Source organism: Aedes albopictus, chromosome 2 (genome assembly GCF_035046485.1).
Source record: "Aedes albopictus strain Foshan chromosome 2, AalbF5, whole genome shotgun sequence".
NCBI classification, from domain to species: domain Eukaryota; kingdom Metazoa; phylum Arthropoda; class Insecta; order Diptera; family Culicidae; genus Aedes; species Aedes albopictus.
Window position 1 is genome coordinate 429610692 of NC_085137.1, and position 17105 is coordinate 429627796.

Genomic DNA, 17105 nt, shown 5'->3' on the forward strand with positions numbered 1-17105 from the left:
AAATTTAAAAATTTAAAAATTTAAAAATTTAAAAATTTAAAAATTTAAAAATTTAAAAATTTAAAAATTTAAAAATTTAAAAATTTAAAAATTTAAAAATTTAAAAATTTAAAAATTTAAAAATTTAAAAATTTAAAAATTTAAAAATTTAAAAATTTAAAAATTTAAAAATTTAAAAATTTAAAAATTTAAAAATTTAAAAATTTAAAAATTTAAAAATTTAAAAATTTAAAAATTTAAAAATTTAAAAATTTAAAAATTTAAAAATTTAAAAATTTAAAAATTTAAAAATTTAAAAATTTAAAAATTTAAAAATTTAAAAATTTTAAAAATTAAAAATTTTAAAATTTAAAAACGGAAAAATTTAAAAATTTAAAAATTGCTTAGGTTTAATTCAAATAAGAAAAAAAAGATGAAGAATCAATAAAATCTATCAATAAAAAAATCTTAAAATAATTGTGAAATTAGACACAAACACATGGACAAATATGAAACAAAACAATATGGAATTTCTTTCAATATAAAATAAAACTAGAAATTAAAGAGCTCAACCAGGCACACTAACAAGATAATAAAAATGAGTCTGGCTCAAACATAGACAAAGCAAACATACATTTATTTGCAGCAAAAGGCTTACGGTTAGTAACAGAATCAAATAAAACTTACTTGATAGTACGTGCCAAAGGATTATAAAACTTCACGATCAAATTTTGCAAACAATTACTTAACAATAAAGAAAACTACAAACTTTTCCCAGAAAACAAAGATATATAATCCCTTGAGTCAAACCTATGGTGATTGTTATTCGCTGAAGTTGAAATACCTATTCGTAATATTGATGGGTAAATGTGTAGTACTGTACGTATAAACTGGGAAATTACAAAGATAACAATCCGTTATTGAATTCGAAATTTAAAACTTTAGATTGGACAATTGTTAATAAAGAAAACTGTGGGGATATTGGTGGCAAGCTAATTATATAATTTTTAGTTCAAACAAATTTATTCAAATAATGACATTAATGAAAATTTAATCCTCCAACAATAAGGTCATCTCATTTCCGATTTTTACAAAGCAGATGCCAGCCACATTGTTACCACAATTAATGAGATTCAATCTGTCCAAATAAAACCAATCCTTACATATCTAAAACTATATAAATTGAAACAAACAATCCGTGTGGTCCAACTTCAAACAAATTTACCCAATTTCCGGCGAACTGGAAACCTTATCGATAAACTTGTCGAGTTCCCTTCGCAATCATATTATAAGCAAACGCCAAACGCTTATCGCGTGTATGGAAAACTCTTCCGCAGACACCAACCGAGCAAACGCTTCAGAAAAAACTCATCAACGCTTAACAATGTCGCGTCAATTCCTTTTTATTTCCATCTGGCTTCGATTCACTTACACTGTGGTAAACTTAAGTACTTTCGAGTTTTATTTATTTTTCGAGAAAAGTATAATAACTTCGGCTTTGATTAGGGATTTCTGGGATGCAACACAAAGCTACTTAAAAACGTTTTATGAATAATATTCACTTGGGTTCACTTCGGTTTGCAAGCCCACGCAGGACCACTATGTGTGGAAGCACTTCTCTCAAATACTTTCAACAAACTGTGGTAATGAATACAAACTTAGAGTGATCTTTTCTAACATGTAGAGTGGGGCAAAAGCCAATTTAAAGAATGAGAATTTGTCCGTTGGCACTTTATGGGTAAGAACATGTAAGTTTCAAAAATTTGTGGTACACTGAACGGCGGCTTGCGGTGAAAAGCACCCTTAGCAAATTTGTACCTACTAGCTTTTATAACTAAACGCAGCACAATGAAATAGAGTATATAACAAATATATTCTTAAAGCATTATTTAATCCTTCAGATCTCACGTTGTTGTATTCTGTTCAATACGTTAAAAAAAAGCTCGCCTGATGTACACAAATCAACGTGATGCTGGTAGCGGTGACCAATTTCTGGAACATTAAGGATTTTCATTCACTCATGCATTATTTTGCTCTGATTTTTATATTGTTAAAGTCTACAAAATATTCATAAGAAATTATAGCTGAAATCTTTTGAAAATTACAAACTTTTTTGAAGACTAACCTAGAATGTCCTGGTTCTTCTATGCATCTTTTTATAATTATCTTCCAATATTATTCACTGGAGGAATTCCTCCACACATTCTAGAAATAGTTAAAAAAAAAACATCATGTAATCCTGAAAAAGTTCTTGGGTACATTCCTAAAAAGATGTTTGAAGGATTTCTGAAATTTTTGAAGGAACTCCTGAATGATTTTTTGAAGAGAACTTGAGAGGAATTTTTGAAGAAATTACTTTAGGAATTCCCGGAGAAATCCCTGGAAGACTTCCTGGATAAATCCTTGAAGAAAAACCTGGATGAATCGCTGTTGCAATTCCTACAGGAATGCCTGAAGGAAACCCTGTAGAATCCCTGGAGGAATTCCCGGCGAAATTCCTGGAGGAATCCTTGGAAGAACTTTATAGAATATTGCTGATGAAATTCCTATATAAATTATGGGAGGAATACCCAGAGAAATTTCTGAAGAGATCTCATGAGAAAATCCTAGAAGAAATCCTACATAAACTTCTGGAGGATTCCTTGGGGGAATTCTTGGAGAAATCCCAGAAGGGATTCCTGGAGGCATCCTTGGAGCAATTACTGGGAAAATCTCTAGTGAGAATCCTAGAGGAATGCCTGGAGAAACTTCTGAACAAAGTACGGGCTTAATTTCTGAAGAAATACTTGGATAAGACCCAGCCGGAATTCTTGGAGCAATTTCTTGGAGCAATCCCTGGAAGAATTAATGAAGAAATCTCCAGAGCAACTCTGGGAGGAATTGCTGAAGAAATTAATGAAAAAATCCCTTGAGAAATTCTAGGAGGATTTTCTGGAAGAACCCTTGGAGGAATTTCTGGAGGAATCCCTGGAGGAATCTCTGGGAATATCCCTGGAGATATACGTGGGGGAATCCCTGGAGGAATATCTGAAGAAAACCCTCGAGGAATGTTTGGAGGAATCCCTGAAAAAATCCTGAAAGTATTCCTGGAGCATTTCCTAGAAGAATCTCCTAAGAAATCCCTAGAGGATTTCCTGGAGAAATTGCTGAAGGAATTGCTGATATAATTTCTGAAGGATGTCCAGAAGCAATTCCTGGAGGAAATCCTAAAGAAATTCCTGGGGTATTTCCTGGAGGAATTCCTGGAGGAATTCCTGGAGAGGTTCCTGGAGAAGTTCCTGGAGAAATTCCTGGATGAAATCCTGGAGGAATTCCTAGAGGTATTCCTATGGGAATTGCTTGAGGAATCTCTAGAGGAAATCTTGAAAGAATTACTGGATTTTTTTTTAAAGAAATCTCCCGAGGAATTCTGGGAGATTGCTATTTTTATTATTTTTCTATTTCTGAAAAAAAATCCCTTGAGAAATCCCCAAAGAAATTCCTGAAAGAATCCCTGGGGGAATCCTTGAAGAAATTTGTGGAGAAATCCCTGGAGGAATCTCTAGAGAAATTTCTGGAGGAATATCTGGAGAAATCCCTGAAAAAAATACTGAAAATATTCCTGAAGAATTTCATAGAAGAATTTCTGAAGGTATTCCTAGAGGATTTTCTGGAAGAATCCTTGGAAGAACTTCTGGGGGATTTCCTGGAGGAATCTTCGAAGGATTTCTTGGAGAAATCCTTGGAAAAATTCTTCTAGAAATTTCTGGAGGAATCCCTGCAGCTATTCCTGATGGAATCTCAGGAGAAATTTCTGGAGAAATACCTGGAGGAATCCTTAGAGGAATTGCTGACATAATTTTTGAAGGATGTCCAGGAGCAATTCCTGGAGAAATATTTGAAGAAATTCCTGAAAAAAATCTTGGGGTAATTCCTGGAGAAGTTTCTGAAATTTCTGATAAAATTCTGGAGGAATTCCTGTGGAAATTGCTGGAGGAATCCATGAGTTAATGCATGGTGGAATCTCTAGAGGAATTTTTGAAAGAACTACTGGATGAATTTCTAGAGGAATCTCCAGGGGAATTTCCTAAAACAAATCCTGAAGGTATTCCTGGAGAATTTCCTGAAATATTTTCAGAAGAAATCCCTAGAGGATTTCCTGGAGGAATCTTCGAAGGATTTCCTGGAGAAATCCCTGGGAAAATCCCTGAATAAGCTCGTGTAGAAATCCCTGGATGAATACCGGAAGCAATTAATGAAGAAATCTTAGGAGAAATTCCTGGAGAAATGCCAGGAAGAATCCCTAAAAAAATCCTCAGGATATTCTTGTAGAATTTCCTGGAAGAATTTCTGAAAAAATCCTCAGAAAATGTTCTGAACAAAATCTTGGATTTGCTGTCATATTTTATGAAGGATGTCCAGGAGCAATTCCTGGATAAATTCCTAGAGAAATCCCTGGAGGAATTACTGAAGAAATTCTTGGGGTAATTCCTCGGGAAATTCGAATTTTCCAGATTGAATTATTGGATCATTCTCTAGTGGAATTCTTAAAGCAATAAATGGAGAAATCTCTGAAGAAATCTCTGAGAGAATACTAGCAGAAATATCTAAAATAAATTCTGTTGACATTCCTTTGGGAATCCCTGGAGAAATTCCTGGAGGAATCCTCGAAAAAAGCACTAGAACAATCACTGGAGAAACGTCTGAAGCTACCCCAGGAGAAATTCCCGGGGGAATGACTGGTGGAACCCATGCATAGAGGAATTCTTGAAAAATTATCTGGAGCAATCCATGATGGAATCACTGAAGGAAACTATGAAAAATATCTTGGAGGAATTCGTCGATGCATTCTTGCAGAAGTATCTGTAAAAATTTCTGAAGGAATCGTGGGAGGAAAAATTCTCCAAAAATTCCTCCATAGATTCTTTCAGGGATTGCTCTTGGAATTTTCCTTGTGGCTTCTTAAAGAGTTTCTCAAAAAATTCATCTCGAAACTGATCCACGGGTTTCCTCTGAAATTTCTTCAGAAATTCCTCCTGGAATTCCTTAAGAAATTCTTTAAGAAATTCCTTCAGGGATTACTACACAAGTGCATGCTTGTAATCCTACATATATTCTCTCAAACATATCTGAAATAAATTCCTCCAAAAATATTATTTTTCTTTGGGATTTCTCCAAAAGATCGTTTTGAAACGTTTATTTAAAAGATGCAATTCCAGGAGAACTTTTTTTTCTCTCAGACATTTTTCTAAGGGCCTCCTTTAGAAGTACAGACATTATTCCAGAATCTTTTTCAGAAAGAATTGCTTGAATTTTGACAAAGGTTCCTTTAGGTATTGCTCCATTTGTTCAGGTATTTTCTTGGCCATTTATTGAGAAATTCCAGTATGAAATTCTCAAGAGATTCTTCTGAAAGATCCCCAAGGGTATTTTTTTAAATAACTTCTCCATGGATTGCTTTGCACTTATTCAGGCCTTCCTTCAGGGATTCTTTTAGAGTTTATTTTTACTTTATTTGAAATTACTCCAGAATCGATTCCTTAGCATTTTTTCAGGAATTTTCAAAGTTATTTTTTTATGTATGCCTACGATCTGTATGTGGTTCTCTAAATAATTCCTCAATTTTTTTTTTTTATTTCTTCAGGATTTCATTCAGATACTTTACCAGGTTTCGGTAGGTTTTGCCTCAACATTCGTTCAGAAATTGTTTAAAAATGTTTCTAAGAATTCTATCAGAGGGTTTTCCAAGGACTTCTTTAGAAAATCGTCCAGGGATCTCTTAGAAATTTATTCAGGGATTTCTTCAAAAAATCCTCCAGTACCTTTATGTGCGATTTCTGCAGACATTTTTTAAAAGATTTCTTCAGAAATTTCTCAAGCTGTTTTTCCTTGGTATTTTTTAAAGGGTTGCCCAAAAATCATGAGAGTCTATTTTTTCTTGGAATTACGGAAGTATCCTCTAAGGAGTTTCTTCAGCTACTTTCCCAGGTATTTATCCAGGAATTGCTTCAGGAAGTTTTGTCCAGAGCTTGCTCCAGAAATGTTTTAAGAATGTTTTTTAGGAATTTCCAAGCGTATCTCTAGGAGTTTTTAAGGGATTTCTTGAGACAATCCTCTAGAGATTTGTATAGAAATTCCATCAGGCTTTTCTTACAGAGTTCTTCAGTAGTTGTTGTGCAATTTCTGGAAGAATATCTCCAATCTCCAGAATATAGAGAGTCATATATTTTAGTACTAGCTACTCTAAAATTGCTTGAAATTGCAAATTCTCATAAAACTATGCATAGTATTGCTTTTTAAAGTGATTCCTGGTGGTTTTGGTATCCATAATATTATAAGGAATCAAAATATAATAAAATTTAAAAAAGTGTCTTGTATGGGAAAATTTGAAATTTTTTAAATTCAAAAAAACATATCTCAAAAATTAAAAAAACATACATCTCTGATTTTTTTTATATGTTACGCCATAATTTTGAGAAATTCAAATAGAACACATCATAGTGTTGGCCAAAGATTTTCTTTATTATTTTCTTCAGAAAGAATTTTACCGAAAATTTAGAAGGAAAACCTCAAGGTATAGTAGGATTCTCAAATAATTTCTGCAAACCTTCGCAAAATTCCATATAAAATTTTTTGAGGAAATTCTTTCAAAGATTTTTTCCCGAACATTCCTTTGCCAAAATCTTGAAGAAATTCTTGGAAACTTTCTTGAAGAGTTTCTATGAAAATATCAAAATGATCCTTTGAATACTTTTGAAATAATTCTTTGGAAAAGTTTTTGAAAAACTTTCATGACATTTCTAGACATTCTTTTTTAAAAACATCTCTAGAGAAATTCCAGCAATAGTTTCTGGGAGTAGTTTAGATTTCAGAAAAAAAAAATCTCGGAAATGTTTCAAAGACCTCTTGGAGAGAATGAATTTTGCAGGGCTAGAAGCAAAATCTAAAAAAAATAAAAATTTTTCTAAGCTTTGGTACAATGTCTGAATGTGGTTTTGAAAAACGTTTGCAGTTTTAGAAAGTTTTGTAGGAATTAACCCTCTATTAACCAACCCGGCCTTTAGACGGGGTAAAGTTTAGGCATTTTTGTATTTTTTCTTACCTGGAAAATCAAAACTTTAATATATTTTGCTGATATTTTGGACTGTTCTCAAAATAGTTGTTGGTGCCAATGCTTTAATATTACGGATTTTTAAAAATCATTGGAAAATTGATGTTTTGGTCACCTTTCAGATGTCATTGTTTCTTTTGTATTTAATCGCAATAATTACGCGTATTTTGAATTATTCCTCATTCATACTTTTGTATTAAAATAGTTTAAATGAGTTGAATACACACTAAAATGATTTTCCTAAAAATTACACGGAAAATAAAAATGTTTTCAGCTTAAAAAATTGGTATACCAGATAGGCTTCCAGAAAAAAATATGAAAGGATGTTCAAAAATAAAAATTAGAAAAATCAAAAACCCAAATTCACAAAATTGAGCATGAGCATGAGCATAGATAACCGCACAATTCGTAGTTGCTACTCCGTGATTCACCAGAGCAATCGAAATTGCACAAGGAACCAATGAATAGGGCTTGGGACTAGCTTACTATTCTCAATGTACACAGTTCGAGAGCTCTCAACTTTAATACGGTCAATAACGGCGCCGGCCACGTCCTTACGGTCATCGAGGATGGAAGGGAATGTTAGTAAGACAAACGTTGTTAAAAAGACCGCGAATCGCTGCATCTCCACGTCTGTCTCAGGAAGGAATTTTTTGTTAGTAGGGTAAGGTACATTGTCAGTCCGGGAGTCACCTATGGTTGGTGATATGATTTGACAATGGATCAATATACACAAACCGCCGTTAACAACCGATCACTTTTCGACGCAAAAACTAGCCAAAAAGAAAATTCTATCGCGCGTCTCCACTCCACTAGGGAGCAGAAACCTTTAGTCTATTCCACACAGAAATACACTGAACGCGACTCACTTGTCGGCGCCCGGATTTTTTCCACGACCGGCGAGCCCGAACTAACATTTTTCACTCTTTTGTGTTAATGTAAAAAAAAATTTATATATATTATCAACTAAAAGTGTTTTGGGAACTAGCGCCGACGGGAAGCGAAAAATTCGGAATCGACTCGAGCCACGACGCGTCCACCGTACGCTTCGTCCCGCCGTCGGAGCCCCGCCGAGAGAAGAGAAAAAAAAATCGCAAAAATCTAGCAAAACCTGCGCGCGAAGCTTTGCTGCTGTCGAACTACCGCACACTACTCACCCAAATTCACAAAATTGAGAATTAAAAAGAATCATCTTCCAAAACATATTTAAATCGATTTTAGAAGACGAAAAATGATATTTAGATCAAAATTAAACTTTGGGTATTAGAGGGTTAAAAAAAAATTTCAGTAGGAATTCCTTTGTAAATTAAAAAAAAAAGCTTCTCCTTTGAATACGAGCTGTTTTAAAAAAAGGGTCAAAAATTTCTATCCGAATATTCGTCGATAAATATTGCTGTAGCAACTTCTGAATATTACTAAAAAAACCTTACCGAAATACTTAAAAACGTCTTTTTGGGTTTTGGCAGGAATTGTCCCCAAAATATCCCCCAGTTTTTTTTTTCATTGTATAGGGAATCGCGCCACTTGGGCGGTGGCTTCTATATTCGTCTGTTTTCCACTACAACTCAGTCTAATTTGAACCAATTGACACAACTTTTGGAATGTGGTGAGATAGGTATAGTATCCTCCTCTGTACAACATTTCAAGTCAATTGGTTCAAAATTGAATGAGTTATAGTGGAAAACAGACGAATATAGAAGCCACCGCCCAAGTGGCGCGATACCCTAGTTGATTTAAAAAAAAAAACAATTTTAAAATGTAGCTAATTATGCATGAAACTTTTGAAAATATTCTACCACTTTCTCTGCATTGAATCCACACGAAATTCTGTCTGGAGTTCTAATAATCCCATTTCTCGAGTCAGGTGGTTCCGTAAACAAAATTTTTACAGAAACTGCTACATTTTGTGAAAAATGTTAAAATGGCCAAATTTGAGAACTTTTAATCCGGCGTCCAGTTGATCAACCAATGATATAGCATTCTAAAAAATGAAAATTATTGAACAAACTTAATTTGATGATGCTGAATCTGAATAAGTTTTTAAAATTCTTACCACTAATGCACAATGTAAGTTAAAAATAAAATAATCAAATATATTCACACAATTGATTTACGTTGAAAGTTTTTCCATTGAAACAGAATTGCAACGTCGTCAGCTATTAAAGAACGGGAACCCCATAGTGATCAACTTCAATTGCCCCCCAGATTACGGTACTGAAGAATTACCACAAGAAGCATCTGGAGATTCTCAGAAGGAACTCAAGCAGATCTCTGAAAAATCCCTGAAGGATTTCTCAGTACAATTCTAACATTTTTTTTTAACTATTTGAAGAACTTATGGTAGAAAGTCTTCTGTAAGAATTTCAGAATAATTCCAATGGAACCCTTCAAAAAACCCTCAAGAGTTCCTGAACTAATTCTCTTTAGTAAAATCTAGAATAAATTCCTTAAAGAATTCCAGCACTTGGAGAACTTCTGAAAGAATCTCCGTAGGAAGTGCTGAAGCAATTTAAAAAGGAACATTTGATTTGATCACAGAAGAACCTCCTGTGGAAACCGCAGAAGAAACCTAGGGCTTAGAAACTTTGAAATCCAAACCAACACTTACCATTGAATTCAAAAAGAAAACCAAGCGGAATTGATCGATATTACCTAGAGGAGTCCCAGAAACATTGCCAGAAGTAATCCCTTAAGCAAAGCGAAGAGTAGTTCTGGCGGAATTCCAAGGAGTTCCTGAAGGAATTTCTGAACTTTTTGCCACATTGACCACATACAGGAACCTTCATGGTGCTTGCTTCCTCCGGAACAGATTTTTGATGAGTTTTAAAATTTGTCTTAGAAATTCACGAATTTACAAAAAAAAAGTTCGGAATCCAGCCCCCTGGTCCCCCGGAAGAATGATCAGTTTTTAACTATCTCAAATGCTGTCTAGCGACAGTTAAAATTTTATGCATTAACGAAACAAAGTATTGAAGGATATTTTTAAAATTTGTTATTGCATTGGTCACATTCATGAATTCACTTTTACAGGAGAGCGTTCTGGAAATATTCCACTAGTTCATTCTGGGATACTCTAGATATTTTTTTCTGGAATTCTTCCACTAGTTCTTCTAGGATTTTTCAGAAATTCTTGAATTTCTCCAATTTCTGAAATTCTGAAAAAGGTCTTTCTGAGATTCTTTGTGGACTGGTAATGTATTAATTTAGATGAAAATTTATTATGTCACTATTGAAGTTAGAAATTAGAAATAAAAAAAAAACATAAATATCTTTTGCTATTCCTCCTGGAGTTCGTTCTGAAAATTTTCAGGAATTTCAGGAAACATTTCCTCCGGAATCATTCTTGTACAAGTGAGATCCTGCAAGATTTTTTTTTTCTTCCAGGATTTCTTCTGGAATTCTTTCTAGAGAATCGATCTTATAGAGAATTTCTGAAGGAATCCTAATAAATTTTCTGGAGAAATTTCATAAGGAATTTCTTTAAAAAAACAGAAAGATATCCCTGTAGAATACTAGAAGAAAGTTCGGAAGAAACCCCAGAAAAAATATTCCAGGAATCCAGAAGGATCTACTGGAGGAATCACAGAAGTAGTTTCAGAAGGATTCTGGATGGAATGTGTAACAAAATCTCAGTAAGATTTACAGGCATTCCTCCTGAGAATTCTCCGAGAATAATAGAGTAGTTCTGTGTAAGATGTTTTTCAAGAATTGCTTCTGGGATTTCCCCAAATATTAATTCTTGGTTTCTTAAAGGATGGCCAACTGACACTTTCCAAAAAGTTCTTTCTGGGATTTCCCAAGGTTGTGTTATGCTATTGTTCACTGAGTATATTTTTGGGTATTTTCAAGAATTTCGTTTGAAATTCTGGGATGCCTTCAAAAACTTGTTTTGGAATCAATCAAGAAGTTCCTCGTCTTCAAGTAACTGTGTTGTTGTATTATTTATTTCTTGCCACTTCAAGAATACAGTTAACCACACTTTTGCTTAAACAGCATCAAATTAGTCAAGAAATCATAATACCCACACTGTTTGCACTATTTTATTGCAGAAATGGAGAATTGATCATATCACCATACAAAAATCTAGCTCACTACTTTCAATCTATAGTGCTATAGTACTTCACTGATTGCGTCCTATTCCAGAACCTAGTGACCAATGACATGTTTTGTTCAAGGCATAGAAACTAGAAATTAGAATCATTAAAAAAATAAATAAAATCGGTCCAGAAACAACAGGTATGATGTTTTAGTCTGGGGTTATCTCAGAAAAAAACACGTATAGGCATTTTCGGAGGAACTTCTGAGAAATTTCTCGTAGAAATTACTGGAGGAATTTAAAAAAAAATCTTTTTATTCTTGGCGTAACTTCCCAACTGGGATGAAGGCTCTTTAGTTAATATGTATGGATCTGCTGAAAGATAACTAAGTTAAAGAATTGCCAGGGATTGTTCCAGAAATTCCACCAGGAATTACATAAGAAATTTCTCCAATAATTATACAAGTAGTTCCTCCAAGAGTTCCACCAGGAAATCTACCTCACTCTTTAAGTCAAATTTATCTAGAAATGGGTCCAAAATTTCGTCCAGGATTTTCGATGAGGAATTCCTCCAAGAATTCCACCGAGTTTTTACTCCAGAATTCCTCCATGAATTATGCAACGAATTCTTCCAGGGAAGAAATAACAAGGGCCCGACTTGTATTATCATTGTTCTAACATAAAAAACTGCCTTCGGACAAATTCCCACTGATTTCAAGAACCTTCGACCCATTTCTTCCCCGTTACCACATCCGTCAAATAAACCGGAAAATTCCATTTTGTGCGCTAATTTCTTTTCTTTTTCTTCGCATAACCGTCCTAAAACGCAACCGCTTGATTCTGCTAACTTGATTCCAAATAACTAGCTACATAATCTATAACAATCTGCTTGTGATGCGCGTTCTATTTGTTCTTAATGGTATTTGTTTTACTCTACGTCTCTAGTCTTTATACTTTTCGTTCGTTTCTCTTCTTTCTGTTCTTTACAAGATTGATTGGGGAAATATTGTTTGCGCTATAATAAAACTGTTGGTTTCTTCTTTCTTCATGATTGTGTCGCTGTGTGTGTGTGTGTGTGTGTGTGTGGGTTGTGACTTGAGAGTTACGTTACGTTTTTCTTCTTCTTGTTTCTTGTTTATCGTTAGAAATATAGGTTCAAAGAGAAGGGAGTAGGAAAATCGAACTTTGCACTGTATTTCTAGACGTTTTTTTTTTTAGTTTGTTCTCTTCTGCTCATCCTCCTAAAATTTCGGTAACAAACACGGGGGAAGTATGGCTGTGGTGAAAACCATTTCTGTCGTTGTGCTGCTGCTGCTACTGTTGCTCCTATCCGCCGATAAAGAAGAACTAACTAGAGAGGAAAGAGGGAACTTCTAACAAGGGAACTACTAGCGGAAAAAGCGAACGACGACTTGACGACGGTCGACAACCACCACCACCACCAAGTAGTCAACAGGAGGGGATTCAGGAAATCTTATTTTTTGCTCCGGAAGGGGCTCCCGGTGCCCTCGAGCAGGGAGCTGATCTTGGAAGCGGTCTGCTTCGATACGGTCCGGTTAGTGCTGGCCGTTTCCAGCGCCTCCTGGAGCAACTTCTTCGAGGTGGCAATCTCCGTAGCGCTGAAGTTGGGCGATTTTGGCGGTGGCGCCGGCAGGTGCATGTAGAGCGGATCCCGCAGGCGGCGCAGGTCGTGCTCGATTTCTGCGATCTTCCGCTTGATGTCGTTGTATTCGGCCAGGTTGACGCCGGCCTTCTTGGCCGACTTGTGTAGCGTGATCAGATGTTGTCGGTCCTTGACATCCGGAAGGATGTATTCCTGGGAAGAAAAGTAAAATAAAATCAAATTTGAATTAAGTAATAAGAATGAAGGGGTCTCCAGTTAGCCTAGTGGTTAAGGCTATGGATCGCCAATCCGGAGACGGCGGGTTCGGTCGGGCAAATTTTCTCGACTCCCTGAGCATAGTGTATCATTGTACAGGGGATTCTCAAAATAACTGGGACAGGTAAAATTTTCACTTTTCATAAAATGTTCAACTCGCTGTAACTTTTCGAAAAGGGTAAGGTACACCGGGGCAAGTTGAAACACGAAGTTTTGAAATAGGTTTCAATACAATTTGGAAATTTTTCCTTTGCTAAAAGATTGTTTGGATCAAAAACATTGTGTTATGGCGATCAAACTGTTTATCATCATTAGAAAACATCATGTTAACCCGCTGTTTCATCTTGCCCCACCCGTTTCAACTTGCCCCGGTGTACCTTATCGAATATTCTCAAATTTTTACTGTAAGTTCATCAACTAGTTGTGTATGTGTGGTTCAAATTTGGAAAAGATCGGGCCTTTCTACACAAAGTTATAAAGGTTCTAAAAAACGGTAGAATTATCCGATAGCCACTTTTGAGCTGATATATCTACGGATTCAATAAACCGAATGCAATGAAATTTTGATAATTTATGACTTATATAATGACCTTATTTAAAATTATTAATAAGAAAAAAAGTTATAGCAATTTCATTTATTCTATGTTTTTTTTTTAGTAAATTTATCTATTTTTCATGGAGAGACGAACCAGCCAAGGGCTGAAAGTCTCTCTAATAAAGACAAATCAATCAATCTATTTTTCATATGCATCCCATTACTTTTTCAATTTAATGCCGGCTATTTGGTAGCTTTCCTTTGAAACATAAATAGGGTGACAACCCGAGCAGAGGAAAAAAGCTCAATAATAGCATATTTTGATATGGAGAACAATAAGTGATATTTGTTTGTTTGAGATAAGAGGTAAAAGTACTGAAAATAATATCTCAATTCTACTCCTAGAACATCATCATCATAGCACATTTAGCTCTTGGTAAGATCTAGCCAATAGCAGTGAGCTATTTGATTGATCTTCAAATATCATGTTTTGCTATTGGTTAGACGGTTCAAGAACAAGTTTTTGCTATTATTTTCAGTACTTATACCTCTTATCTCAAACAAACCAATATCACATTTTGATCGTCAGTACTTGAACTCTGCCCGGGAATGGGTATTATCGGCAGGTTTGTTCTCTTCGTCATGGGGGGTTTTTGTCAGCCAAATTGCCTGAAACTTGGCCATATAATTCAGCTTAGTTGGGAAGGATTTGAGACCAACTCTGAGTTCAATAGGTTTCAAAAAACCCCCAAAGACGAAGAGAACAAAACGGCCGAGAATAGGTACACACTCAATCACGCTTTAGCTGTTCGGTAATTTATTTTACGGTTTTTGATCAGTAAAGCCCAAAAAGTACCGAAACACCAGTTTAACCACTCAGAAGTACTGACTTTCAGTAACATTTCAACATTTTTTGCAGAAATCGGTAATGTTTATTGCCGATGGTTCAGCAAGATTTAATATTTACTGAATATGGTAAAAAGTATGTAAAAACAAGTACCGACTTTTCAGTATTCACTACGTATTACCGAGTTTTCGTCGAATTTCAATGAAAACAAACCGCGCTCATTTCTGCAGCTGTCCCCTATAATTTTCCCTATATTCAAGTCAATTAGAGGGAATTTAAATGAACTATAATTACTATCTCGAATTTTGAATCGATGAAGAAGTTTCGGATAAATCAATGATATATTAGAAAAATAATATAATCGTTATAATTATCTTTCGTGTAAAGAATTTTAAGTTTAGTCAAAAGTTTTCAATAGCTCATTATATAAGTCATAAATGATCAAAATTTTATTGCATTCGGTTCATTGAATCCGGAAATATAACAGCTCAAAGTTGGCCATCGAATAATTATACCTTTTTCTAGGACCTTTATAACTTCGTGTAGAATAGCCCGATCTTTTCCAAATTTGAACCACTGATACACAATTAGTTGATGAACTTACAGTAAAAATTTGAGAATATTTGATGCCCTTTTCGAAAAGTTACAGCGAGTTAAACGTTATTTGAAAAGTGAAAATTTTACCCGTCCCAGTTATTTTGAGTATCCCCATGCCACACAATGTACAAATTCATGCAATGTCAGGCAAAGAAAGCCCTTCAGTTAATAACTGTGGAAGTGCTCTAAGAACACTAAGTTGAAGAGAGGCAGGCCAAGATCTAATGCGAACGTCGAGCCATAAAGAAGAAGAAGAATAAGAATGAAATAAATAAAAACTGTATGTGTATGATCCTGCTAGAAACTCAATCCCGTAACCATCATTTCTAAAATCCTTGGGTTGAGACAATATCTTTCCATTTTTACTGGCACATGGTGTATACAGAATTTGTTGAAACATCTGGTACATATTGTCATTAGACTTGTAATGACTTGTAATAAGAAGATAGCTTAATTACATATTAACATATAGAGAAATAAACTTACGAGAAAATGGCACACCGGTGAGACTCATACTCACAACTCCGAATTCGCAAGACTACGCTTTAACCAACTAAGTCACAGAGCAGGTTGAAATTCTTTCAAAAACCTGGCTTTGCTTCACGTTTAACAAAAAAGTCATGTATGGCGAACTTGAAGGTATGATAGGAACCTACAGTTTTGCTGAAGACAGTATGACCCTATCTATAAAATTCTACAGTATGTCCCATAAAAAAATGCGAAAGTTTTAGAAGACATTGTCCACCTGCTTCCAATCGATAAACCATGCATTTATCTATTGGATTATATAGTCGAGACACTGATTTAACAATGACATGGAAACATTTAGTAATTTTAATCATAAATCTTTGAAAAAATAATGTTGAACATATGGATCTCAAAAACGTCCACGCCTCAGAGGCCGTTTTTGAAGGCTGTTAATTTCTTAAAATTGCTCTCAGTCACATTCAATTGAATTTTATTTCAAGAACAGCACTTTCATAGCTTGATAAGGTATTTAGGCGTCCGTTGGTGGTTTGAACAAAAAAGAAAATTTCCTGTCTTTTAAATTATGGAACATTGACTGAAAATTGTAGTGTACGACAAATCAAAATTTTCAGAAAATAATATGTATGATGCACCAAACTGTTTTCAAGTACTACGTATTTGTGTCTATCATGAATGTAGGTTTATTATTATTAGCAAGAAATTATTTTCATTTATTTTCAAACAGTGTGAAGTTATTAGCTGATCAATCTAATACACGACTTTTGAAATATGCCCATTTTTTTTTAGTATTTGGTTCCTAAGCTTCTGTTTTCAAACAGTTTTCTAAACATGGGCATTTTCAAGAGTACTTATTTCTGCGTGATTCCTATGCATTGAAAAGCTTCCATCCAAATTCGTTAGACGAAAAAAATAAGTTTTCGCATTTTTTTATGGGACATACTGTATGAGTAATATCCAGTTTTTCGATTCTTAAGGGGATTTCTGAAGCCGATTTATTCCAATTTAAAAAAATAACATTCTCGTAATTTTTGTTTCAAATTTGGCCTTATATGTGACCTTTCAAATGCCACCTAAGAACTTTTTATCGTACCTACTCCATGGGATACAGGAAATTCAAAATATCTTTGTTTTTCAGTCAAAAGATTTCCATAACATGTGACTGACAAGACTTAGCAACATGCTATGTGCATAACAAATATGCGTTACTACTTGCTCTTCAAATGTTCTGAAGGTCACATCCTCAAAAAAAAGTCAAGCGAAGAAGTTATTGTGAAAAAAAAAAACTTTTTTTTTCAGGAATTACCCTAAGCCAAAACTTAAAATTGGCCTACTACGTTCAATTTCAGAGTTAGATGAAACGTGTCTTCGACAAAGTTGTTCAATGTTATTTATTGCCTACAACTTTGTTGGATAACTGGTTTGCATAAGGCATCAAATTAAAAACGTGTATACGTCGACTACGCTAATCAAAAATTTTGGGAAAATTTGCTGCTAACAATTTCTCTTAAGGCGAAACTGGAAGCATTTCCTCACTTTTTGGTTTTAGATTTTTTATTAAATAACGAAGCAATATTTTCAAAATCGGTTTTCGTGCACATGTAGAGTATGGATCAAGGTACATATCTCCTGATTTTTTTTGTAGTGAAAAATGTT

At 34.5% G+C, this 17105-nt stretch overlaps 1 protein-coding gene across 6 annotated transcripts in view; it reads right to left on the reverse strand.

The window, feature by feature from the left end:
* Nucleotides 1–538: 538 nt before the first annotated feature.
* Nucleotides 539–17105, reverse strand: part of LOC109427318 (calcium uniporter protein, mitochondrial) — a 548952-nt gene continuing 532385 nt past the window's right edge. For all 6 annotated transcript variants that reach the window (XM_062853636.1, XM_062853635.1, XM_062853634.1 and 3 more), the window contains one exon: nucleotides 539–12921. In XM_062853636.1, the coding sequence (XP_062709620.1) occupies nucleotides 12580–12921 (342 nt within the window). In that variant the 3' untranslated portion in view covers nucleotides 539–12579. The remainder of the gene's footprint in view (nucleotides 12922–17105) is intronic.